Below are 25,437 nucleotides of genomic sequence, written 5' to 3'. Positions count from 1 at the left end.
CTGGGATCAACTTTGCCCTTCATCCTTTCAGGGTCACTAAAATAAGTACCACATGAGCACCAGATTCTCACAAGGCTTTGGTCAACTTAGGACTATAACAGATGACATTTGCCTAAGAAAACAGAACCCCAAACTATAGGGTTAGGAAACCATACAACCATGTCTGGACCTAGGCGATTTAGAGTTAACATGATTAATGGTAAAGAACATTAGGGGTTGGCACTCCGTCGCTTACGGCATCAAGGGTTCCAATTGATCCGATCAACGGATCAAATGATAACATAGAGTCAACTGTTTGGCTCAAGTTATTGTTTCACCCCAAATCAGCTTGATCCTGATTAAACACATTCCAGTTGTGGCCATCCCATTTTTTTAAAGGCATATTGTATTCAGGACTACACAATCTATCGTGACCTAATTATTTTCTAAGACAGTAAGATGTAATTTGTGAGTGATTCAGTTGCTGTTTCTAGCTGATCAAACAACAACATACAGACATTTTTGTTGGCAAGGTTTTTAATTTAAAATCACAGATTCTGGTCAAGTTGGAACAAGAAACAAAAGAGCCAAAGAACAAAGAAATAAAAACAAAACATAGTTTATATAACTAGTTTATAAAAAAAATCAAACTTTATTGCAATGTTTAATGAATTTGGTGTACACTACACTGAAAAATGATACCCTAAACAGTTGTTATTTGAGTTGTCATCCATCTCCCTTTTTTGTATTTTGTAATGATTATCTTCCACATTTGATCTTACAATGTTCATTTGTCTTTTTGCCGTAATTTCTTATCCATTTCTGCTGGGTCATAATCAGGCAGAACGTCACTGATTACACCAAATCCAAGTGTCACTCCAGATGCTCTTAATGTGAAGCGTTGTCCTTTCTCAAGCGCCTGAAATAACAGGAAACAGGGATAGGGTGATGAGAAGAACAAGACAGAGTCAAAAAAAAGAAAAGGAGGAAATAGCGTTAGTATATAATACAAAAGAAAATATATATATAAAAAAAGGGTAAATAACACATACATACATAAATAAATAAACTCTTTATTTTCTCTTTTTCATTTCAAATTAATGGTAAGATTGATATAATGTTTATCATTTATGTCAAAATTGTAGCAATTTATTTTACACACATGCACATAACCATCATTATTTATATATATATATATATATGTGTGTGTGTATGTTTGTGTGTCTGTGTTTGTCCCCACAACATCACTTGACAACTGATGCTGGTGTGTTTACGTCTCCGTAACCTAGCAGCTCGGCAAAAGAGACCGATAGAATAAGTATTAGGCTTACAAAGAATAAGTCCTGGGGTCGATTTGCTCGACTAAAGGTGGTGCTACAGCATGGCCACAGTCAAATGACTGAAACAAGTAAAAGAGTAAAAGAGTGTTACTGTCATACAAGCGATGTTATTTGTTTCCAGTTTTCTATAAAAACATGTCCTGCCATGGAGAAATATTACCTAATTTGGAAACAAGTGGGGGTTGACAGCAAGAATATTTGCTTCAACAAATTCCATCTGACTTAAAAGAATGGACTTAAATAATAATAATAATAATAATAATATAAATTAGAAATAATAGATTTCTAAATCTCTCAGAGAGACTTAAGCAGTAGTGATGCGATAAAATAGTTGTATACCGCCAACTTAACGTGACAGTCCCAATAAGGGAATATACTTCAGGCTGATGACGAGCAAAGACTCAGAAACATGTCCCTGAATGCAGGCTCAGCTGGGTGGAGGAGTTTTTCTCCCCCTCGCAAGGATAAGGGCACAGGAAATGTGTCAAGGCCTAATAGGAAGCGGTCCAGCTTCCCAGGGCTAAAAAGCAATAGTATATTCCCTTATTGGGACTGTCACGTTAAGTTGGCAGTATACAAATAATGATATATATATATATATATATATATATATATATATATATATATATATATATGTGCTTGTGTGTTACTGTCCCCTTATGCAACTTTAAGAATTTTAACTCTTATTTCTAGCAACATACATGCTATTCAGTACCCTCAGTCAGATGATTTTTAAAATGAGAATATCTGAAATAAACTCGACTACTCTCACAAACGAGAATACTAAAAATGAACCTGACTGCTCTCAAAAATTAAGTAAAATAACCAGAAAAATAATCCAGTACTGGATTGATCTCAAAACCTAATCAGTTTGTGCCAGTCATGTAGACAAACATCTCTCAAAGTTTCATCCAAATCCATCCAGTGGTTCTTGTAATATCTTGTCCACGGACAAACAAACACGACTGAAAACAATACTCCCACCTTCGCTAAGGCAGAGGTATTAATAAATGTCCTGATGCAGTACCAGGCACTGGCTCTTATGGCTTCTGATCTTAACTGATTGGAAGTGTTATCATGTACATTGATTCGTATTGGTATAAATGATGGGCTAGAGCAAATATTCTGCTCAATACCACAGATTTGCTTGTCAGTTGTTTGACCTTAACCAGTTAAACATGTCCCTTAGTGGCTGATATGTGCATCTCTGATTACAAGCAGAAGTAGTTGGGCAGCATCATAGCCATGTGTTGAGAGTAATTCGTTGGGGTTTGGATAATTCACCTCCGGAAACATGGGGGTTTCACTCAACATCCTTAAACAACCCTTATTCAGAGACCTTTTGAGCAGGTTGCGCTACTCAACCTGAAGAAAATTCTAACTGGGCCCCACCTACAAGGGCATGCACTGTTAATCTTGATATGCAATCACCATGTTGCGCACATATGGTTGTGATGCATGTGCCCGGTGTACCCTTATCAAACGGGTAGTCGTGATGGATATACTGGGCTTTGTATATTTTACCCCAGTGTCAGTTTGGTGGCATGCACTGCTCTCTCACTCAATAATAATAATAATAACAATAACAATAACAATAACAATAATAATAATAATAATAATAATAATAATAATCCCTTTTACTATAGGCATAATGCTTGAAATTTTGGGGGAGGGGACTCATTGATTACATCAACCCCAGTACTCAACTGATATTTTATCGACCTGGAAGGGATGAAAGGTAAAGTTAACCTCTGCAGAATTTGAACTCAGCATATAGGCGTAGGAGTGGCTGTGTGGTAAGTAGCTTGCTTACCAACCACATGGTTCTGGGTTCAGTCCCACTGTGTGGCACCTTGGGCAAGTGTCTTCTACTATAGCCTTGGGCCGATCGATTTGGTAGAAGGAAACTGAAAGAAGCCCGTCGAAAATATATGTATGTGTGTGTGTATGTTTGTGTGTCTGTGTTTGTCCCCCCAATGCTGCTTGACAACCGATGCTGGTGTGTTTACTTCCCCGTAACTTAGCAGTTTGGCAAAAAGAGACCGATAGAATAAGTACTAAGCTTCCAAAGAATAAGTCCTGGGGTCAATTTGCTCGACTAAAGGTGGTGCTCCATCATGGCCACAGTCAAATCACTGAAACAAGTCAAAGAGTAAAAGAGAGTATATAAAGATGGACAAAATACCATTAAGCATTTTGCCCAGTGTGCAAACAATTCTGCCAGTTTGTCGTCTTTAATAATAATAATGCGACCTAGGTGCAGGTTGTATAAATTAAAGCAAAGCCAAAACATAATAAAAATAATAATAATAATAATAATAATAATATCAGTAACAATTTACCATTTTTTTGAAGAGGTTGAAAACAACTTTCCCATCTTCACCGGGCATCATCATGTCTTTACTTTGGTCTAACAACATAAAACTTGGACAGTCCCAAGTTCGGCTGAAGATCTGTGTTTGGAAATAGTTTGTAAATGGTTTGGAACGCCCTCCTTCATCTTTTGTTAACAGATAGATCTAGAATGATAAATTTAAGTAATAATAAATAAATAAATATTTACATAAAAGTACAGGATGCTAGATGATGCACCACGTGGTTATAAATTTAACCCTTACTACAATCATTGTGTTACACTCTTGAACAAGTGACGTTTGCTTGGTTTCATGGCTGGATGGTAGGAAGAGTAGCTACCTATCAAAGAATTACCGCTCCAACAAGTAAACCATTCACGTTTTGGAAACAAATATATACAGTGCAGGAGTGGCTGTGTGGTAAGTAGCTTGCTTACTAGCCACATGGTTCCGGGTTCAGTCCCACTGCGTGACACCTTGGGTAAGTGTCTTCTACTATAGCCTCGGGCCAACCAAAGCCTTGTGAGTGGATTTGGTAGACAGAAACTGAAAGAAGCCTGTCGTATATATGTATATATATATGTGTGTATGTGTAAGTTTGTCCCCCTAGCATTGCTTGATAACTGATGCTGGTGTGTTTATGTCCCCGTCACTTAGCGGTTCAGCAAAAAAAGACTGGTAGAATAAGTACTAGGCTTACAAAGAATAAGTCCCGGGGTCGATTTTCTCGACTAAAGGCGGTGCTCCAGCATGGCCGCAGTCAAATGACTGAAACAAGTAAAAGAGAAAAGAGTAAAAGAGAGAGAGAGAGAGTGCCACATGAAAGCAATGTGCCTCTGCATCGTAAAAGCATCCATGCCAGTGCCATATAAAAAACACCCAGTACACTCTGTGGAGTGGTTGGTGTTAGGAAGGGCATCTGGCCATAGAAACCAAACCAAAACAGACTATTGGAACCTGGGAAGTTCCTCAGCTGGCCAGCTCCTGTCAAACCATCTATCTCGTAATCTCTATCAAGAAAGCAAAGAGAGATATAAGCTGTGTGCTGTTATTTTGGAAGTCCTTGAAGTACCACCAAAACTCCCAGAACTGTCTGTCCTATCTCACAAAGCCTGAGCCTAATTTGTTGGAATTTTTCTATTTCCTATAGCAGCATCATCATCACCATCATTTAATGTTTATTTTCCATGCTAGTATGAGTTAGATGGCTTGGCAGGAGACGGAGAGCCAGAGGACTGCACTGAGCTCCAGTGTCTTCTTTGGCATGATTTCTACAACTGGCTGCCCTTCTTAACATCAACCACAATCACTACATGGCACTAATGAGGTCACTGAGCAACTCACAAGATAAGATCTCTCAACTGAGGGTGGAGATAGCATTGAGGGAGGTGGAGGTAGCATTGAGGGAGCTGGGTGATGGGAGGTTAAAGTATGATAGAGGGACGCTAACAGGTGTCTTGCTGTAGGGGAGAAACAATAGTTACCTCAGTTGGAAGAGGATGGTGGTGAAGATGTGACAGGGTGTATCCTCAAGTTACACAACTTTTCATGACCACATTTCTTCTGGGTTACTTGTTGCTGTGTGAAGGTACATGGCTTAGTGGTTAGGGCATTTGGTTCATGATCGTAAGGTCATGAGTTCAATTCCACATTGTGTCCTTGAGCAAGACACATTATTTTACGTTGCTCCAGTCCACTCAGCTGGCAAAAATTAGTACCTATATTTTAAAGGGCCAAGCCTTGTCACACTCTGTGTCACGCTGAATCTCCAAGAACTATGTTAAGGGTATGCATGTCTGTGGAGTGCTCGGCCACTTGCACATTAATTTCACGAGCAGGCTGTTCCCTCGATTGGATCAAGTGTAACCCTCATTGTCGTAACCAACAGTGCCAAGCAAGCACTTGTTGCTGATACAGACTTACACACAAGGAACCCATTCATTCTGCATCTGACAACAACAATGACAACAACAGCAACAATTGTTTTTAATTTAGGCAAAAGGCCAGTAATTAGAGAGTAGGTCGGGGTTAGTCAATTATATCAACTCTAATACTTCACTGGTATTTTATTTTATCGATCGAAATCGAAATTGAACCAAATTCGATGACTGGCATCCATGCCAACCTTCCTTCATTGGACACTAAACTCAGCTTGCGAAGACCTGTTGGGGCAAGTGAGATCGAAACTGAACCAAATTCGATGACTGGCACCCGTGCCAGTGGAGCGCAAACAGCACCATCCGAGCGGGATCACTGCCAGAGCAGCGGTCTCGCTTCTGTGCCGGTGGCATGTGAAAAGCACCGTTTGAGCGCAATCGTTTCCAGCTTCGCCTTACTGGCATGTGAACAAAACATTGGACTGACTCCTGTGCAGGTGGCACGTAAAAAACACCATTTGAGCGTGGCCATTGCCAGTACCGCCGGACTGGCCCTCATGCCGGTGGCACGTAAAAAGCACCCACTATACTCTCGGAGTGGTTGGCGTTAGGAAGGGCATCCAGCTGTAGAAACTCTGCCAGATATAATTGGAGTCTGGTGTAGCCATCTGGTTTGCCAGTCCCCAGTCAAATCCTCCAACCCATGCTAGCATGGAAAGTGGACGTTAAATGATGATAAAAAGCAAAAGTGATCTCAGCAGGATTTGAACTCAGAATGTAAAGAGTTGTAACTAAATACAGCAATGCATTTTGTCTGAGGCTCTAATGATTCTGTCAATCCACAGCAGCAGCAACAACACAATAAAAAGACAAACAAAATAATCTCTCCTTTGACAAATGAAGTGTATTTTTATAATTTTTACCTGGGCTTCAATTTTATTGTACATGCTGACAGTATTAGGTTTGCAGAGGCACATGCCACGTCGAACATCGTAACGCTTCACTCCACGAATTAATGCACCAAGCTGATCTCCAGCTTCACTTTTACCAAGAGTTTGATGGAACATCTCAATTCCTGTGGAATATAAAGTAAAGAACATCATCAAAATGAAGTACATATTGAACACTGTAGACCTGAACACCTTTGATTATAACGAACATTTGTGAAAATAGCATTATTGGTTGGAAACCTGTAAAACAAGTAAGAGCTAACAAAAGGAAAAGCATCTCACCATGTTAGGATGGGAAGGATTACAGTTTAGTTCACAGTCATCAATTCACCATAGGGAAAGTTCACCACCATCAATTCACTGTGGAAATATATCCATAGGCGCAGGAGTGGCTGTGAGGTAAGTAGCTTGCTTACCAACCACATGGTTCTGGGTTCAGTCCCACTGCGTGGCACCTTGGGCAAGTGTCTTCTACTATAGCCTCAGGCTGACCAAAGCCTTGTGAGTGGATTTGGTAGACGGAAACTGAAAGAAGCCCGTTGTATATATGTATATATATATATATATATATATATATATATATATATATATGTATATATATATATAACCCTACACTCTCTGAGTGGTTGGCGTTAGGAAGGGCATCCAGCTGTAGAAACTCTGCCAAATTAGATTGGAGCCTGGTGTAGCCATCTGGTTGCACCAGTCCTCAGTCAAATCGTCCAACCCATGCTAGCATGGAAAGCAGACGTTAAACGATGATGATGATGATGATATATGTATATGTATGTGTGTGTATGTTTGTGTCTGTGTTTGACAACCGATGCTGGTGTGTTTACGTCGCCGTAACCTAGCGGTTTGGCAAAAGTGACTGATAGAATAAGTACTGGGGTCGATTTGCTCGACTAAAGGTGGTGCTCCAGCATGGCCGCAGTCAAATGACTGAAACAAGTAAAAGAGTAAAAGTGTAAAAAGAGAGTATAATATCTCACCATTAATAGTTCAAAACTATTTTATTGAAAATAACTACAAAAAAAAAACAAAAAACGGTGAATTGATGATGGCGAACTTACAGGACATGGATGGGAAAATGGACGTAAATTAAATGAATAGATAAATACTCCTGAACAAAAAGGGGGGGAAAAAACACTTTGTAAATTTGCTGTTAAAATGTAGGATATATTGCATTTTAAATAGGTTATTTACTCTTTTACTTGTTTCAGTCATTTGATTGCGGCCATGCTGGAGCACCGCCTTTAGTCGAGGAAATCGACCCCAGGACTTATTCTTTGTAAGCCTAGTACTTATTCTATCGGTCTCTTTTGCCGAACCGCTAAGTTACGGGGACGTAAACACACCACCATCGGTTGTCAAGCAATGTTGGAGGGGGGATACACACAAACATACATATATACGATGGGCTTCTTTCAGTTTCCGTCTACCAAATCCACTCACAAGGCTTTGGTCGGCCCGAGGCAATAGTAGAAGACACTTGCCGAAGGTGCCATGCAGTGGGACTGAACCCGGAACCATGTGGTTGGTAAGCAAGCTACTTACCACACAGCCTTCCTAGCACATGTGCCGCAGCTTCCCGTTCCTGACACTTGTGCTGGTGGCACATGAAAAGTCATTCGAGCGAGATCGTTGCCAGTGCCACTAGACTGGCTCCTGTGCAGGTGGTATGTAAAATACACCATTTTGAGCGTAGCCGTTGCCAGTACCGCCTGACTGGCCTTCGTGCCGGTGGCATGTAAAAGCACCCACTACACTCTCGGAGTGGTTGGCGTTAGGAAGGGCATCCAGCTGTAGAAACTCTGCCAAATCAGATTGGAGCCTGGTGTCGCCTCCTGGTCCACCAGTCCTCAGTCAAATCGTCCAACCCATGCTAGCATGGAAAGTGGACGTTAAATGACGACGATGATGATGATGAATGGGAATAAATGAGCATTACATTTGACAAAGTAATCTGAATGCTAAAGGTTAAAGAATTAAGAGAAATAGTTTCTATCCAACATTAAAACGAGGAACCTGTGAGATTTGAATCAAAAAGAACTTAAATCTTGAACTTTTAATTGGAAACTTACCTGTAACTGTTGATTTGATTTTCTTATCATAGCCAACAATTTCACACTCATCTCCTTTCTTCAACACACCTCTTTCCAATCGACCACTAACAACAGTACCACGACCTTGGAGACAAGTGAATAAATCAGGTAAAATTCAAGCCTTAAATATTAAATTAACAATAATGAATTTATAGAATATAGTGTTTAGGTGCCCTGCATATCATCAGATAAGGGTAAAAGACAGAAAACAGCATTAACCCATTTGCATAAAAACCAGCTATATCTGACCTCTCACACCTACCCTACAATTGTGGAGGGTACCTGTGGAAAGGGTAGACCCAGGAAGACGTGGGATGAGGTAGTGAAAAAGGATCAATTTTTCATACAAAAATAATTTATTATTTTACAATTTAACAAAAAAAAACAACCCCTGAACAAAGTGTGTACAAAGGACTATGTTACTGTTGTGAATGTTAATTTTAAACATTTGCTGAAGGAGGTACATAGCAAGACATAGATTAATTTGACATCACTTACTATATGCAGGGGTTGGACAAAATAATGGAAATACCTTAAAATTTCAAACAAGTTTATTTTATATTGAGTAGGACCGCCTTTGGCAGTAACTACAGCTTGAATTCTACGAGGTATGGACTCATACAAAGTTTGAATTGTCTCCAAAGGAGTTTTTGCCCATTCTTCAGTGAAAATAGTCTCCAGGTCTTATAGTGATGATGGCGGAGGATATTGCCTCCTTACTTGTTTTTCTAAAATGCACCATAAATGTTTAATAATATTGTGACCTGGGGACTGTGGTGGCTAGATAAGATGTTCAGCTTCACTAGAATGTTCCTTGTGCTATTTAGTAACAACTTTAGCTGTGTGAATTGATACATTATCATCCCGAAAGATTGTTTCCCTCTGGAAACAGTTCTGCAACCATAGGATGAATTTTATCAGATAAAATGCTTAAATAGTCTTCACTATTAATTCTGCCATGAAGGGAAACCATTGGGCCAGTGGATTTCCAAGTTATAGCCCCCACCCAGATCATCACAGATCCTCCTCCATGTTTAACAGTTGGAAGAAGGCAGTCTGGGTCAAATGCTTCTTTTGGCTGTCTCCTCATGTATACTCGGTCGGTGGTCGGAAATAAGGTAAACAATGACTTGTCTGAGAAAATAACATTCTTCCACTGCTCTAGGGACCAATTCTGTAGGTTTTTACTCCACTCTAAATGGCTTACAACGTTTGTTTTTGAAAGTAGTGGTTTTCTGATTGCAGCCCTCCCATGAAATCCGGTTTTGTGCAGCTCCTTATTAGTTGGCCAACTAATAAGGGCTGGTTTTCATGGCATATATATTCTCCACCTGGATGGGATGCCAGTCCATCGCAGAATACTCGTTTTTGCCAGCTGAGTGGACAGGAGCAATGTGAAATGAAGTGTTTTGCTCAAGAACACAGCATGTCACCAGGTCCAGGAACTGAAACCACAATCTTACGATCATGAGTTCAACACCCTAACCACTAAGCCAGGCACCTATGATGGTAGAAAGATGGTATATAAACCTGTGGGTCTCTACCCAGTGAATTGCAAGATGCTAAAAAACGTCAGCTTGTCAAAGCTCAGAAAAACAAGATATACATGATATCCAAAGTGGCTGACAGAGACTTGTTTGTTTGGTTGCACATTTCCAGATAGTTGTTTGAGAGTTTTAGTAGAATCTGATGCATGTAAAGGATTTTAATGTTATCAAATACTAAGTGGGGGACCTAGAGGTCCTCTCACTCAATTATGTCCTCCTTCAGTCTTCTTCGATACTTCATTGTACATTTTGTCATACATTGTGATTCTATGCTATGCTGCTGCAATCATAGATCTTCCTAATTGCACAAGGGCACTCCACTTTCCTGCCTGATTTTCTACCCACAAAAAAAAAACAAAAAAAAAACAAAGAACTTTACACGATACATACCTACAATGGAGTATGTCCCTTCAATGGACATGTTGAAGGGTTTATCAAGATCTCTCTCAGGTGTTGGTAAATAAGAATCAACAGCATTAAGCAGTTCTTTAACTTTATTAGCTCCAATTTCAGGAGATTTGCCCTACAATAAGACATACAATAAATAATGAATCAACGAGAGAGCCTGTATATGGCCATTCAACTTGCTAGAAACAGCAACCAAATATCTCTTAAATGATCCCTTCCTGCAACCACCATCCACTTTTCTATGCTTGCTTGCATGGATCAGATGGAATTAAATGAGACAGATTTTCTACAGCTAAATTCTCTACCTGTCATCAACCTTCACCTGTTTCCAAGTCAGGTATTTCCCCATAGCCAGTCATGTTTCATATAAGACTGGAAATGAAGGACACTGCTTAAATGATGGTGACACTTGTCTGAAACTAATGTAAGATGTGGAGACAAGGATACATGAACATGCACACATACATATTTCTCTTTCATATCATCATCAACGTTTAACATCTGTTTTCTATGCTGGTATGGGTTAGATGACTTGACAGAAGCTGGTAAGGCCAGAGGCTGCACAAGGCTCCATTGTCTGTTTAGGCATGGTTTCTCTTGCTGGATGCCCTTCGTAATATCAACCACTTTACAGAGTGTACTGGGTGCTTTTTACACAACACCAGCACTGACAGGGTCACCAACATACACAACAGGCCTCTTTCAGTTTTCATTTACCAGAACAACTCACAAAGCTTCAGTCAGCCCAGGGGTATAGCAACATAAAAGACATGCCCCAAGTACAATGCAGTAGGGTACTGAGTCTGAAACCACAACGTTGGGAAGTAAACTTCTTTACCACACACCCATGACTGTGCCTGTAACATATAAGCTCTAGAGCAACACTCAGAACTGAGTATGATTTGATAGTATGTACCATGCTTTTGTTAACTGCTTTAGGTGCTTATGTAGCCATGAGCAGAGACACAACCTTTCAGCCCTCCTACTCTTGACCCCGTGGAACATTGAAGATGTGACAGCTAGAAGGTGGAAAAGCTTTTATGGTACTTGGTTGGTCTACATTTCAACATGAGCAATGTGAAACGAAGTGTCTTATAATCATCATCATCATTTAACGTCTGCTCTCCATGTTGGCACAGGTTGGATGGTTTGACAGGAGCTGTCAAGGCAGAAGACTGCACCAGGTTTCAGTGTCTGTTTTGGTACGGCATTTTATGGCTGGATGCCCTTCCAAACACCAACCACCCTGCAGAATAGACCGAGGGCTTTTTTATGCACCAGCACAGGTGAGGTCAGTTTTGGCATGGTTTTTACAGCTGGATGCCTTTCCAAATGCCAACCATAGAAAAAAATGATAGAAATTGCTGTCCTGTTTGATATGCCCAAGATGTGATATAAAATAGAGCAGATAGAAACTGAAGGTACATAGAAATGTTATGAATACAAACCTACCTCAATGACAGAAAGAGCAGAACCAGTTATTACAGGGGTTTCATCACCATCAAATCCGAATTCACTCAGTAATTCACGAACTTCCATCTCTACCTACAGGTGTAAAAGGAAAAAAATTACATAAATACAAAAACTAAAGAATTATGGTGACAGAAATTATTGAATAATCTTCAGACAGGTGTTGAACAGCAAATTAAACAAATATCAAAGGATTAAATATTGACAGAAGCAGCATGTGTGTGTGTGTGTGTGTGTGTGTGTGTGTGTGTGTGCATGTATGAAAGAAATAGAGGAGAGGTGGAGTTGGAGATTTGGCTGCTATTTCTTGTAGGCTGAGCAACAGTTTCCCCCGACTGGCTCAATCGTGAGCATGTTTATCTGAATGATTAAATGTCTTTCATATCATAAACAGCTGAGATGGGTTAGACGACTTGACAGAAGCTGCACCAGGCTCCATTGTCTGTTTTAGCATGATTTCTCTGGCTGGATGCCCTTCCTAATGCCAACCACTCTACAGAGTGTACTGGGTGCTTTTTACGTGACACCAGCACTAACAGGGTCACCAACATACACACACACACATAAACAGGCAGATAAGACATGAATATACCTTAGCACTCACAAGGCTTTAGTTGGCCTAGCACTATAGAAGATAATTGCTCAAGGTGCAGTGCAATGGGACTGAAACCAAGACCACATGGTTGGGAAGCAAGCTTCTTAACCACAAACCCATGCCTGCCTACTAACCCACCTGATTTTGTTTTTCTTTTTAATTCTGTTATGGCCAAGAGAGGCACCAGTTGATAGGATGCTAGGTAACAAGTGAGAAGTTAGCAGATCATAGCTTGTCTCTCATACTGAGCCACATAAACAAAGTACTTAATTCTTGACTGACTCAGTCACTGAGTTGTATGTCCCGTGATCATGTGATCAGCCAGGCAATCAGATGTTGTAACTCATCACTGGTCACAATGTGCTTTTGCATAATTTTAGCCTTCAAATAACGCCACCCTGCTGGATAGGCGAGCAGGCCATCAATCCCCATTGATTGAAAGGGGACTGGAACAATGTAAAACGAAGTGTTTTGCTCAAAAACACAAATCATTGCCCAGTCAGGGAACTAAACCCATGATCTGGTGATTGTGAGTGCAATAGCCTTAACCACCAGGCCATGCGCCTTGCATGTAGGGCTGTTAAACCAAAGCTGATTTGCATATAACAACACAACCAACAAGAGGGAGTCTCTCTATGCAGCTGAAAAACCTGCTTGAAATAGCAGCCAAATTTTACTCCCACCCCCACAAGATATATAGATATTTTTGATCTAGTTTGGATTCTTTGCCATCAAATTTGAATTCTTTGCAATCAAATTTAATTGCAAAGAATCCAAACTAGATCGGAAGCATCTATATTAGTAAATATAATCTTAGAAATACAAAGAAATGGGATGGTTTCATCCAGAATGGCTTTGGTCAAGGCTGATTAAGAGCTAAACCGCAAAAGCAACATGAATATATTTATAAAAAAAAATACTTACTAATTCCAACATTTCTTCATCTGCGGCATCAGCTTTGTTGATGAAGACAACCAGTTTGGTAATGCCAATCTGAAAGATTTAAGATAATTTTGTAAGCAAACTTAGATCATCACTAGTTAAAATGTTTTAAACAACACACACACACATAATTTTCATCAGCATCATCATTATTTTTATCACCATTTTTATCATGCTGTCATGGGTTAGATGAGACTTCTTAAGGAAGATTTCTATGGCTGGATGCTCCTCCTGGTGCAGATCCTTATTTGTTTTCAAGTAAAACTAAATCATTCCAAGTTGAGAAGAGGAGGATGAAAGAGAATATAGAATTGTAAAGAAATAGGCGCAGGAGTGGGTGTGTGGTAAGTAGCTTGCTTACCAACCACATGGTCCCGGGTTCAGTCCCACTGCGTGGTACTTTGGGCAAGTGTCTTCTATTATAGCCTCAGGCTGACCAAAGCCTTGTGAGTGGATTTGATAGACGGAAACTAGAAGAAGCCTGTCATATATGTATGTGTGTGTGTATGTTTGTGTGTCTGTTCGTCCCCCCAGCATCGCTTGACAACCGATGCTGGTGTCTTTACGTCCCTGTAACTTAGCAGTTCGGCAAAAATGACCGATAGAATAAGTACTAGGCTTACAAAAAATAAGCTCTGGGGTCGATTTGCTTGACTATATAGGCGGTGTTCCAGCATGGCCGCAGTCAAATGACTAAAACAAGTAAAAGAGCAAATAATCAGGACAGATTGCCAAGGAAAAATTGAGGAAAGAAGTGAAAGAATAGATTAAAATGAAATACCGGATTAATCCCACCCCACCACCACAAAAAAACCCTGATTGATTATGTCTAATAGGTGTCTCTTATAATAATCTTTATAGTTTTAATAGATTAGTATAATGGAAAGCCAGAATTAAATCCTAGAAGAAAAAAATATTTAGTGTAGAAATAAAATATAAAAACATAAAAATTGCTACAAAAGACACATGCACACACACACACACACAACACAAAAACCTGAAATACTAACCTGTTTGGCCAAAAGCAAATGTTCCCGTGTCTGCGGCATAGTACCATCTGTGGCAGCGACTACAAGGATAGCACCATCCATCTGAGCAGTGCCAGTTATCATGTTCTGTGGAAGAAAAATGAACCAAACATTTGTGAAACAGATGACAATATGTAGGATTATACAACATGGTAATTATATACAAAATATAGCTACAACAACAACAACAACAACATAATCATTTAACATCCGCCTTCCATGCTAGCATGGGTGGGACGGTTTCATAAGAGCCTGCACCAGACTTCTGTGACTATTTTGGTAGGATCTTTAAGCTGGATGCCCTTCCTAACACCAACCACTAAGTAGAGTGGACTTAGTGCTTTTTACATAGTGAGGTCAGTTTTGGCAAGGTCTTTATAGTTGGATGCCCTTCTGAACACCAACCAGTTTACAGTGTGGACTGAGTGCTTTTAAGTGGCACCTGCACTGATAGGGTCATCAACTACTTGCAAGACAAAAAAAAGAGTTTATTGATTTACCTATTTAAAAAATTTTATCTTTTATTTTTATTAAAGTTACTTAATTTTCTTTGACATAATTAGGTGAAGAGTTGTGCCCATGACATTTTTCAAGGCAGGACTCCTGACTCAGTTGCTAGCAACAGTTTGAACAATGCAAAAGGCATCCAAAGGCCAGGTGGTAGTGTTAAACAGAGTGATAGGTCAAGTCTAACACCTAAGAACAGTAAAAGCTTCAAATGGACTTCTATATTAAACATTAAATGCAGATAAGACTTTAGGTCTGTACATGCAGGACTGATCTGGCACCTGAAGTTATAACTCTCATCAAGGTACATAACTCTGCTTGTCATGTCTGCCAAGCAGATATGACAAAACCAAACTCTATCCTTAATTCATCATAATCATCGTTTAACGTCCGTTTTCCATGCTGGCATGGGTTGGACGGTTTGACTGGGGTCCGGGAAGCCAGGAGGCTGCATCAGGCCCAATTTGACCTGGCAGTGTTTCTACAGCTGGATGCCCTTCCTAACACCAACCACTCTGAGAGTGTAGTGGGTGCTTTTTACGTGCCACCAGCACAGGGGCCAGAGGAGCTGGCATCAACCACGATCAGATGGTGCCTTTTATATGCCACCGGCACAGAAGCCATTCAAAGCGGTACTGGCATCGGCCACGTTCAGATGGTGCTTTTTATGTGCTACTGGCATGGAGATCACAACTACAATTTCCATTTGATTTGATTTTGATATTTCGGATGTTGATGTACTTGACTCAATAGGTCTCCTCAAGCACGGCAAGTCATCCTACGATCCAAAGTACTTTTGAATGGGATGGTTATGCGACACTGGTGTAGATTACAGCTGGGGACTCACTTTATTTGTCAGGTCTTCTCAGTCACAGCATGCCTCCAGAGGTCTTGGTCTTTTGTCATTACCTCTGTGAGGCCCAACATTCGAGGGTCATGCTTCACCACCTCATCCCATGTCTTCCTGGGTCTCCCTCTACCCTGGATTGCTTCCACTGCTTGGGAGTGGCACTTCTTCACACAGCTCTCCTCATCCATCCGTGGTACATGACCATACCAATGCAAATGTCTCTCTTGCACACTACATCTGATGCTTCTTATGTCTAACATTTTTCTCAGGGTGCATACACTCTGTCGTGTGTGTACACTGACATTACACATCCAGTGGATCATGCTAGCTTCACTTCTTTTGAGCTTACGCATGTCTTCAGCAGTCACGGCCCATGTTTCACTGCTGTGAAGCATGGCAGTTCGCACATATGCATCATACAATCTACCTTTCACTCTGAGCGAGAGGCCCTTTGTCACCTGTAGGGCTAGAAGCTTTCTGAACTTTGCAAGCTATCAACTACTTCTAGTTTCTCCACCTGACATGTGATAGAGTCAGTTTTCTGAGCATCTGTGGTGTTTATTGCACTTGTACATCTGCTGCATGTGAAAGCTATCTTCCCGGTTAATCTTCCTTTGATGTTGCTGCACCTCTTATGTGTCCATAGCTTACATTGGGTACATCTTATGGAGTTTCTACCTACACCTTTTCTACAGATCGAGCAGGGCCACCTACCTGAAGGGGTGTGTGATGTGTTCGTCTTCCTACTTACTAGAACTTTGGTTTTAGCTAGGTTCGCTCTAAGGCCCTTCGACTCTAAACCTTGCTTCCACATTTGAAGTTTCCTCTCTAGTTCTGGCAGTGATTCTGCTATGAGTGCCAGGTCATCAGAATAGAGGAGTTCCCAGGGGCAACCTGTCTTGAATTCCTCTGTTATTGCCTGGAGGACTATGATGAATAAGAGGAGGCTGAGGGCTGATCCTTGGTGGACCCCTACTTCTACCCGGAATTCTTCACTATACTCATTTCCAATCCTAACCCTACCAACAGCATCTCTGTATAGGGCCTGTACAGCCCTAATTAATTATTCGTCAATCCCCAGTTTCTGCATTGCCCACCAGATAAGGGATTGGGGGACCCTGTCAGAGGCTTTCTCCAAGTCCACAAAAGCCAAATATAGGGGTTTATCTTTGACTAGGTATTTCTGCAGTTGCCGTACCAGGAATATAACATTAGTTGTGCTTCTACCTGGCACAAAACCGAACTGTATCTTATCTAAACAGACTCTCTCCTTAATTAGTTGGGCTATGACCCTCTCCGTGACCTTCATCACCTGATCCAGCAGTTTGATACCCCTGTAGTTATTTCTATCTAAAGCATCACTTTTAGCCTTGTAGCAGTTGACTATGGTGCTGCTACGCCAGTCATTGGGTATGACTCCATCATGAACTACCTGGTTTACAATATGGGTGACTAGACCATAGCCCACACCACTAGATGTTTTAAGCATCCCAGCAGTGATTCCTGATGGGCCAGAGGCTTTTCCTGTCTTCATATGTTGCACAAAGTTTTGAATACATAGGGGACAACAATTACATAATATAATAAAAAAATAAAAAATAAACGATAAGTTAATTTCAAACAGGTGTCATAGAGTAAACTATATGCTTACCTTGATATAATCTGCATGGCCAGGACAATCAACGTGACCATAGTGACGGTTTTCTGTTTGATATTCTATACAAGCTGCGTTAATGGTGATTCCTCGAGACTTCTCTTCAGGTGCATTATCAATTTCCTCATATTTCTTGAAAATAGCATTTTTGTCAACGGAAAGAACTAGAATATATTAAAAAAAGAAAAGAAAATACAGTTGTTTTTGATATGTGATAATGTTTATCATTTAAGAAAAATTAGGGTTCAGAGTACAGGACCCAAGATATCACTTTTTTTTAATACTAAAGCAACTGAGATTTCCCGTTTTTTAAAATACATAGCTGCCTGTTTCAAAGAGTTCATATTTCAGTTAAAACCCTCATCATCATAATTTTATTCAAGGAATTTTTAAACAAGAGTGCTTATATGCACCAAAAGCCAATATGTGAATTTCTCTCATGGTGACAATCGCAATATTGTGTGTTCTAGCATAACATACACTTTTTTAAGTGAGAATAAACACTACACAATGACAAAGCTATTTAAACTAAATCCCTCCAAACGCTTGATTATTTTCAAAATTAATTGAAGCATAAAGATAGTGTATTCGGCATATGGCTACAAAAAGGTTAGCAATCAAAGCAGATGTAGTTGTATTGTTGTTCTTTGTGGTTCTCCTGAGGACCAGTGAATTGGTGCCCAGCTCTGAATACAACATAAATGACAAGCCACAAACCAGTGGTTTCTTACTGTCTGTAAATCACATCAATAGTTCCTTGCCATGAAGAACATTGTCTCAACTAATATAGATGTTATAAACGTCATTAAATACTTCAATTATATCTGACACAAGAACCTCCTAGCTACATCATCATCGTCGTTTAACGTCCGCTTTCCATGCTAGCATGGGTTGGACAATTTGACTGAGGACTGGTGAAACCAGATGGCTACACCAGGCTCCAATCTGATTTGGCAGAGTTTCTACAGCTGGATGCCCTTCCTAATGCCAACCACTCCGAGAGTGTAGTGGGTGCTTTTTACGTGCCACCGGCACGAAGGCCAGTCAGGCGGTACTGGCAACGGCCACGCTCAAAATGGTGTATTTAATGTGCCACCCGCACAATGAATTCCATCCATCTTAAAAAAAGTGGATATTTCCCATCAGGTCCCTCCTTCGATATGCTGATAGATTATACACTCATCATCATCTAATGTCCATATTTCCATGCTTGCATGGGTCAGACGGAATTTATTGAGATAGATGTTTTACAGGTGGATGCTGTTTCTGTCACCAGCCCTTACCTACTCCCAAGTAAGGTAATATTTCCCCCTGGCCAGACATGTTCTTCACAGAAGAGTGGAAACAGACAACATTGTTTGTATAATGGTGATGCTCATTTACAATCATTATGTAAGGTCAAGACAAAGGTACACAAAACACACACACAATGGACTTGTTTCAGTATCTGTCAACCAAATTCACGCATAAGGTTTTGGCCAGCTCTGCTTAAGGTTCTGTACAGTAGGACTGAACTCAAAACCACATTGTTAAGAAGCAAGCTTACCAAAATCTTACAACTTAATATATAGTATTTGCTACATACATTATATAAAAAAAGATCAGTGTGTAAAAAAAAAAAAAAAGAGAATGAATATAGAAATTTTTGGTTTATCTTGACCTTTAGTAATGGCTGCAGTAAGGGTAGTTTTCCCATGATCAACATGACCAATTGTGCCAATATTCATGTGAGGTTTTGAGCGTACAAAAGTTTTTTTCTGACTCATAGGCTGAGCAAAGAAGCGAGCTGTCTGAGAGAACCATCGTCCATTCTGAAACAGAACAGAAACAGATGAAAAAAGAACAGGAATTAACATATGCATAGAATTTGTAGAGCACAGACAAAATGCCTTGCAGTATTGTCACATCATTTTTAAAATTCTGAGGCGTAGGAGTGGCTGTGTGGTAAGTAGCTTGCTTACCAACCACATGGTTCTGGGTTCAGTCCCACTACGTGGCATCTTGGGTAAGTGTCTTCTACTATAGCCTCGGGCCGACCAAAGCCTTGTGAGTGGATTTGGTAGAGGGAAACTGAAAGAAGCTTGTCGTATATATGTACATATATATATATATATGTGTGTGTGTGTGTGCGTGTTTGTGTTTGTCCCCCCAACATCGCTTGACAACCGATGCTGGTGTGTTTACGTCCCCGAAACTCAGTAGTTCGGCAAAAGAGACTGATAGAATAAGTACTAGGCTTCCAAAGAATAAGTCCTGGGGCCGATTTGATTCGACTAAAGGCGGTGCTCCACACAGTCAAAAGACTGAAACAAGTAAAAGAGTTAAAATCCTGTTGGACATCAATTCTTATCCCTCTGAGCCTGTTGCTACTGTTTAACTCCATATCAGCTTTGATTGATCAAAAGCTATGATCAAAAGCATTCCCACCAGCTATAACCATCTCTTCTTTATAAGGTAGCTATAACCATCTCTTCTTTATAAGGTAGCTATAACCATCTCTTCTTTATAAGGTATCATTTATCATCATTTTGAAATCCACTTTTCCATGCTTGCATGATTGGATGGAATTTGTTGAGATGAATTTTCTACGGCTGCATGGCCTTCCTGCTGCCATCCTTCACTTGTTTCCAAAAAATTGAATAATTCCCCATGACCAGACACGTTCTCATTAATCTCATAGCTTTGAGATTTTGAAGATGTGATTGTATACTTTTAAAATGACGTTGTAGGGTAGTTGTGAGAAGTGAGATCTGGCCAGTTTGAACATAGAACAGGTAAAATATCTGGCCAGTTTGAACATAGAACAGGTAAAATATCTGGCCAGCTTGAACATAGAACAGGTAAAATATCTGGCCAGCTTGAACATAGAACAGGTAAAATATCTGGCCAGTTTGAACATAGAACAGGTAAAATATCTGGCCAGTTTGAACATAGAACAGGTAAAATATCTGGCCAGTTTGAACTTAGAACAGGTAAAATATTTGGACCAGATGGCTGGTTTAAATGCTAAAGGGTTGAGACAGTAAGGTGTGATTTGAGGGAGATTTGGCAGCCCAGTTGTTTTATATGGGGTGTAATGTAAAAACATGATACAGTGCACCATATTTTACCTGAGTACAGTAAAAATATCACAGGTAAACAAATAATAAATTGTGTTGTACAGTGCTTGGTGTAGGGTGGTGAAAAATCCTCATCATTGTTTAATGTCCATATTCCATGCTGGCATGGGTTGGACAGTTTATCAGGATCTGATGAGGCCAAGGACTCCATAATGCTCCAGTGTCTGCTTTGGCTTGGTTTCTATGGATGGATGCTTTTCTTAATGCCAACCACTTTACAGAGTGTAAACGGTGCTTTTCTTCTGTATCACCAGGCACTAGTGAGGATGACATATTGTATGGTGTAATGTGGAGAAATTAATACATGTAACCAATTGTATTAAATAGTATGCAGGGTTAGGATTGTACATTTAAAATATTTTTTTACTATTAATAATTAGAATTATCAAATTTATTAGTAATCAAAATTATTGATAAAAGATACTGACCTGACATTGTGCAGTAAAGCATTTTGCTGAGGAAAGATAGGTAGATTTAAAAGAGCCTAAAATATATAAAACAAAATTAAACATGAATAAACGAAGTTTGTTTAAATATAGGATCTTAAATATACAACTGTTAAATACAAAAACAAAACAGTATTTTTTAATTGTCTAACTGTTCTTTTCTTTCACTTAGTAGCTATTCAAAGATGACATCATTCTCATATTTGAAATTTGTCTTAGAATTTATTCTCATTCATTATTATTTGATTAATCCTTTAGCATTTAAACCGGCCCTATCCAGCCAAAATATTCTAGCTGTTTTATGTTCAAATAACCAAGATCTGGCCTCACACACCAACCCTACCATGTCATTCTAAAAATTAACAGTTACCTCATCAAAAGCTCAAAGCTAGAAGATAATGCATGATAAATTCAAAACAGCGTGAATAAATAAGCATTACAGTTGACAGAATAATCACTCACAAGGCTATAATAATAGATACACAGTAAGATTGAACCTGAGACTAAATGATTAGGAAGCAAGTGTTTTAAGCACACACCCATGGAGTTATATTATGTATTTTGCCAACCCTTCCTGTACAGTAACTTTTAAACCCAGGAATTTTCTTGTTGCCCATACCTCCAACTCATCTGCAAGTGTTTAACTTAAACATTCTCATCTCCTAGTCTAGGAGGGTCTAAAAACAGCAATGGGATCTATTTCAAAACGGGGGCACCAGTATTTTCTTAACGAAACACTTTGAAACTTGGGACACTGGTAGAATGTGTCATATAAAACATCTTTTACTCTTAGTCTTCTTAACAAAAAAACGTACATCGCAAGTTATTCCATGTTAAAGTTGTCGTATTTCTGTAATTTCAACCAATCATTGACGTCTATTCAGCTCAATAGAGTTACTGCTGGGCGGTCATAAAAATGTTATTCCCTGTGACATATTTCATCCGGTTTAATCGTAATTTATACGCATATATTGTTTATATAATAAATTACGCTGTGCGTATCTATGTGTGTAACAATTTTAGAGTTCGGATTCTAGAGTTAGGGTTAGGGTATTAATACGATATACACCGTTACAGCGCTAACTGTTTTCAACTGAATAGACGTCAGTGATTAGTAGAAATTATCGAAATAAGACAATTTTTTACATGAAATAAATTCGAATACAAAAATTTTTTTCTGTTCTATAACACAAAATAGATAATATACGAAGTTTGAAAGTCTTTCGGTACCAAAAACACTACATAAAACATAAATGAAAACTGGTGCCCCCGTTTTGAAATAGATCCCAGCAATGCATTAAGGCAGTGAAATGGCAGAGTCATTAAGCAGTGGATAGAATACTTTGCATTATTTATTTCCACTCTTTGCATTTTGAGTTCAAATCCCAATGAAATTAACTTTGCCTTTTTATCCTTTTGGAGTTTGATAAAAGTACCAACCCAAGGCAATGGATCTGAAGAACTGTGAGAATGTTGGACCAGGTGCATGGCAGTATTTGTTGTGGATTTCTGCATTCTGAGTTCAATTCTTTCAGTGGCCTACTTAGATCATAGACTTAATGTACCACCCAGTATAACACTAGCATCTTGGATGCCTTTAGCAGGACACTCTGTTGCAAGCACCCAGACCAGTTTCAGGATACCTTCCACCCTCTCACCATTCTCTGAAACCCCATAAGAGGGTCATGTACACTGCTTTTCCTCTTGACAAGATAAACAAATTTTCGTTTCTGATCAATATTTAAGATTTATGTAGATTAACCAAGCAATAAATTTATGGGCTATTTCAACAAAAGATATAAGTATTTTACTGAGGGAAAAAATCCTTCTGGAGTAAATAAGAAAAAGGTATACTAGCTATATATATGGCCGTTGCCAGTACCGCCTGACTGGCCCTCGTGCAGGTGACACGTAAAAGCACCCACTACACTCTCGGAGTGGTTGGCGTTAGGAAGGGCATTCAGCTGTAGAAACTCTGCCAAATTAGATTGGAGCCTGGTGTTGCCATCCGGTTTCACCAGTCCTCAGTCAAATCGTCCAACCCATGCCAGCATGGAAAGCGGACGTTAAATGATGATGATGGTGATGATATATATATATATATATATATATATATATATATATATAGTTGAGGAAAACATCTCATCGTAGAATGTCATGGTTTGCTACTATTAGTACCAAGCCTAATTCAAACTAATAGCGGTGGAAAATTCCTCTTCGAACAATGTCATACTTATATAACTTACATACCCTGAAGAGACTGTACTGATAATGCATAAATCGCTGCATATGAATATGCAACAATATGCAGTTAGTGTGATCGAAACATGTGCCGGACAGTTATGAATAAACCAAATGGAAATAAACAAAGTTTGAATGTTGAAATTCTTCATTCTCCTTATTATCAATATATATATATACATATATATATATGAAAGAAGGTTTGAAAATGCACTTATTTTTTAAAAATATTTATTTACTGAACCGGTTTCACTTTTTTAGAAAAAGATTATCAAAAGTCTTTGAGAATAATAAAAGATGTTAAAAAACAGTTCGAGTATTAAAATGCATATATACATTCTTTGATGATAATATATATATATATATATATATATATATATAGTTTTGTTTTTATATTGGCACAAGGTCACTTATTTATAGGGTAAGGGTTAATTCAAGTGGATCAAGTTTCAGTATATAAGTAATATGACAAGGTATTTATAGGGTACGCTAATGATAAAATATAGTATCGTCCAGTAACGTGTTTTTTCGTTTTATTTCGGGTCCGATTTTAAAAAATTACTTTAAAACTACTGCGTAATTTTTTTAGTACGCTCTAAAATAGGATCTAGCCTTTATTTCACTGCGTACTAATTGAGTCGTGTTACTGAAAACTGCGTTTTTCAATTCAACCGTCAAATACTTCAGTTACTTCTCTATCAGTATTCCGGTTGCACTAGTTTAACTTCGTAAGGTAACAAATAAAATCGAAACACAAAATAACAAATACCTCGATAAGGAATATGTAGGATTTTTTTTTACATTTGTAAAAGCGACTAAAATGCATTAATTACCTCAAAGTTTAATTAAATAGGAATAGTATAAAATATATAAGTCGAAGAAACAAATGATAAATAAGGTGTAATATATCAGTGATATTTTTAAGTATATAAATGCATTCTTTTTCAGTGACATATTTAATGACAAGTAACTAATATCTATCTATCTAGTTGGAACACTGGGTCACAATATCTCTGGGATGGAGAAAAGGTCGAAGGCTGTCCCACGGGCAACCTTCGACTTTTTAAAATCCAATTTATTTTTAACGCACCACACAACATTACAAATATACGCCATGCATAGGAAACTGAAATGAAAAAGTTAATAACTAAATCATTATATATTTCATAATTTGAAGATTAACTAAATGTATGTATAAAGTCTGCAATTGTAAGGGATCCTCCAACTTAATCCATACACTGTCGATGATTATTATTATCTTTTATTATTAAAAGCAATGAATGTCCTGTATGAAGGTCAACCGACGGGGAACAACAAGTGATAAGGAGAAAAATGCAGCACCGAATTAATAAGGAAATCTGATTATAACAGAGAGCATCATATGACTCACATAATTTAGGATGAAATAAAACAAAGGGATGATTTATTTTAGATTAGAAAATATAAAAAATCAATGAAAAATTTACCAGCAGAAGCTAAGGTAGAACGAAGAACACGCACAGAAGCCGCCATTTTGCCAATCGCGTGGTGAGAGTAGGTTGTCTGCTACCGGTGTAAATTAGTAACTTAACATAATCTATTTTCAGTCCGGTCTTGCTCGGACTTCCGGCTCAAGGTGGAGTTTAAAAAAAAAATACTTAAATTTATTTATGATGCCTCTATTGGAAAGATGATAGACGGTAATACTTGTTCATTCGTAAAGTTATTCATACATACATCCACGCACGCACACACACACACACACACACACACACACACATTCTATCTATCTCCCTCCCTCCCTCCCCTGTCTCTGTCCCCCACCTCTCTCTCTCTCTCTCTCTCTCTCTCTCCCTCTCTCTCTCTCTCTCTCTCTCTCTCTCTCTCACACACACACACGCACACAGAGTCTCAATTTAAAATAGACGAGAAGAGCACACTTGCAATCTGTATTGAGAAACTGATAGAATATGCTCTTTTTCCATGTTACTCTTGTTAAGCAGCTCACCTTTTCAACATTTTCTAGTCATTTTGATTTTAACATGA

At 39.0% G+C, this 25,437-nt stretch overlaps 1 protein-coding gene across 1 annotated transcript; it reads right to left on the bottom strand.

Annotated features, from left to right (window-relative positions):
* Nucleotides 1–598: 598 nt before the first annotated feature.
* Nucleotides 599–24,938, bottom strand: LOC106870016 (uncharacterized). Its single transcript, XM_014915980.3, has 12 exons — nucleotides 24,879–24,938; nucleotides 21,154–21,209; nucleotides 19,267–19,417; nucleotides 17,604–17,770; nucleotides 14,578–14,682; nucleotides 13,550–13,618; nucleotides 12,013–12,105; nucleotides 10,543–10,675; nucleotides 8,585–8,689; nucleotides 6,474–6,625; nucleotides 3,662–3,838; nucleotides 599–898 (listed from the first exon to the last, which is right to left on the bottom strand). The coding sequence occupies exons 1-12, from the start codon at nucleotides 24,922–24,924 to the stop codon at nucleotides 767–769; spliced, it is 1,386 nt and encodes a 461-aa protein (XP_014771466.1). The 5' UTR covers nucleotides 24,925–24,938; the 3' UTR covers nucleotides 599–766.
* Between the last annotated feature and the right edge of the window lie 499 nt (nucleotides 24,939–25,437).

Source organism: Octopus bimaculoides, chromosome 1 (assembly GCF_046866305.1).
Source record: "Octopus bimaculoides isolate indiv1 chromosome 1, ASM4686630v1, whole genome shotgun sequence".
Lineage (NCBI taxonomy): Eukaryota > Metazoa > Mollusca > Cephalopoda > Octopoda > Octopodidae > Octopus > Octopus bimaculoides.
This window is presented reverse-complemented; position numbering and strand designations above follow the sequence as displayed.

Coding starts and splice junctions, on each gene's coding strand:
- LOC106870016 (XM_014915980.3), bottom strand. CDS start 24,924: ATGGCGGCTTCTGTGCGTGTTCTTCGTTCTACCTTAGCTTCTGCTG. Junction 21,210..24,878: donor TTCTACCTTAGCTTCTGCTG/GTAAATTTTTCA, acceptor TATATATTTTAG/GCTCTTTTAAATCTACCTAT. Junction 14,683..17,603: donor GCCATGCAGATTATATCAAG/GTAAGCATATAG, acceptor TTTCTTCCACAG/AACATGATAACTGGCACTGC.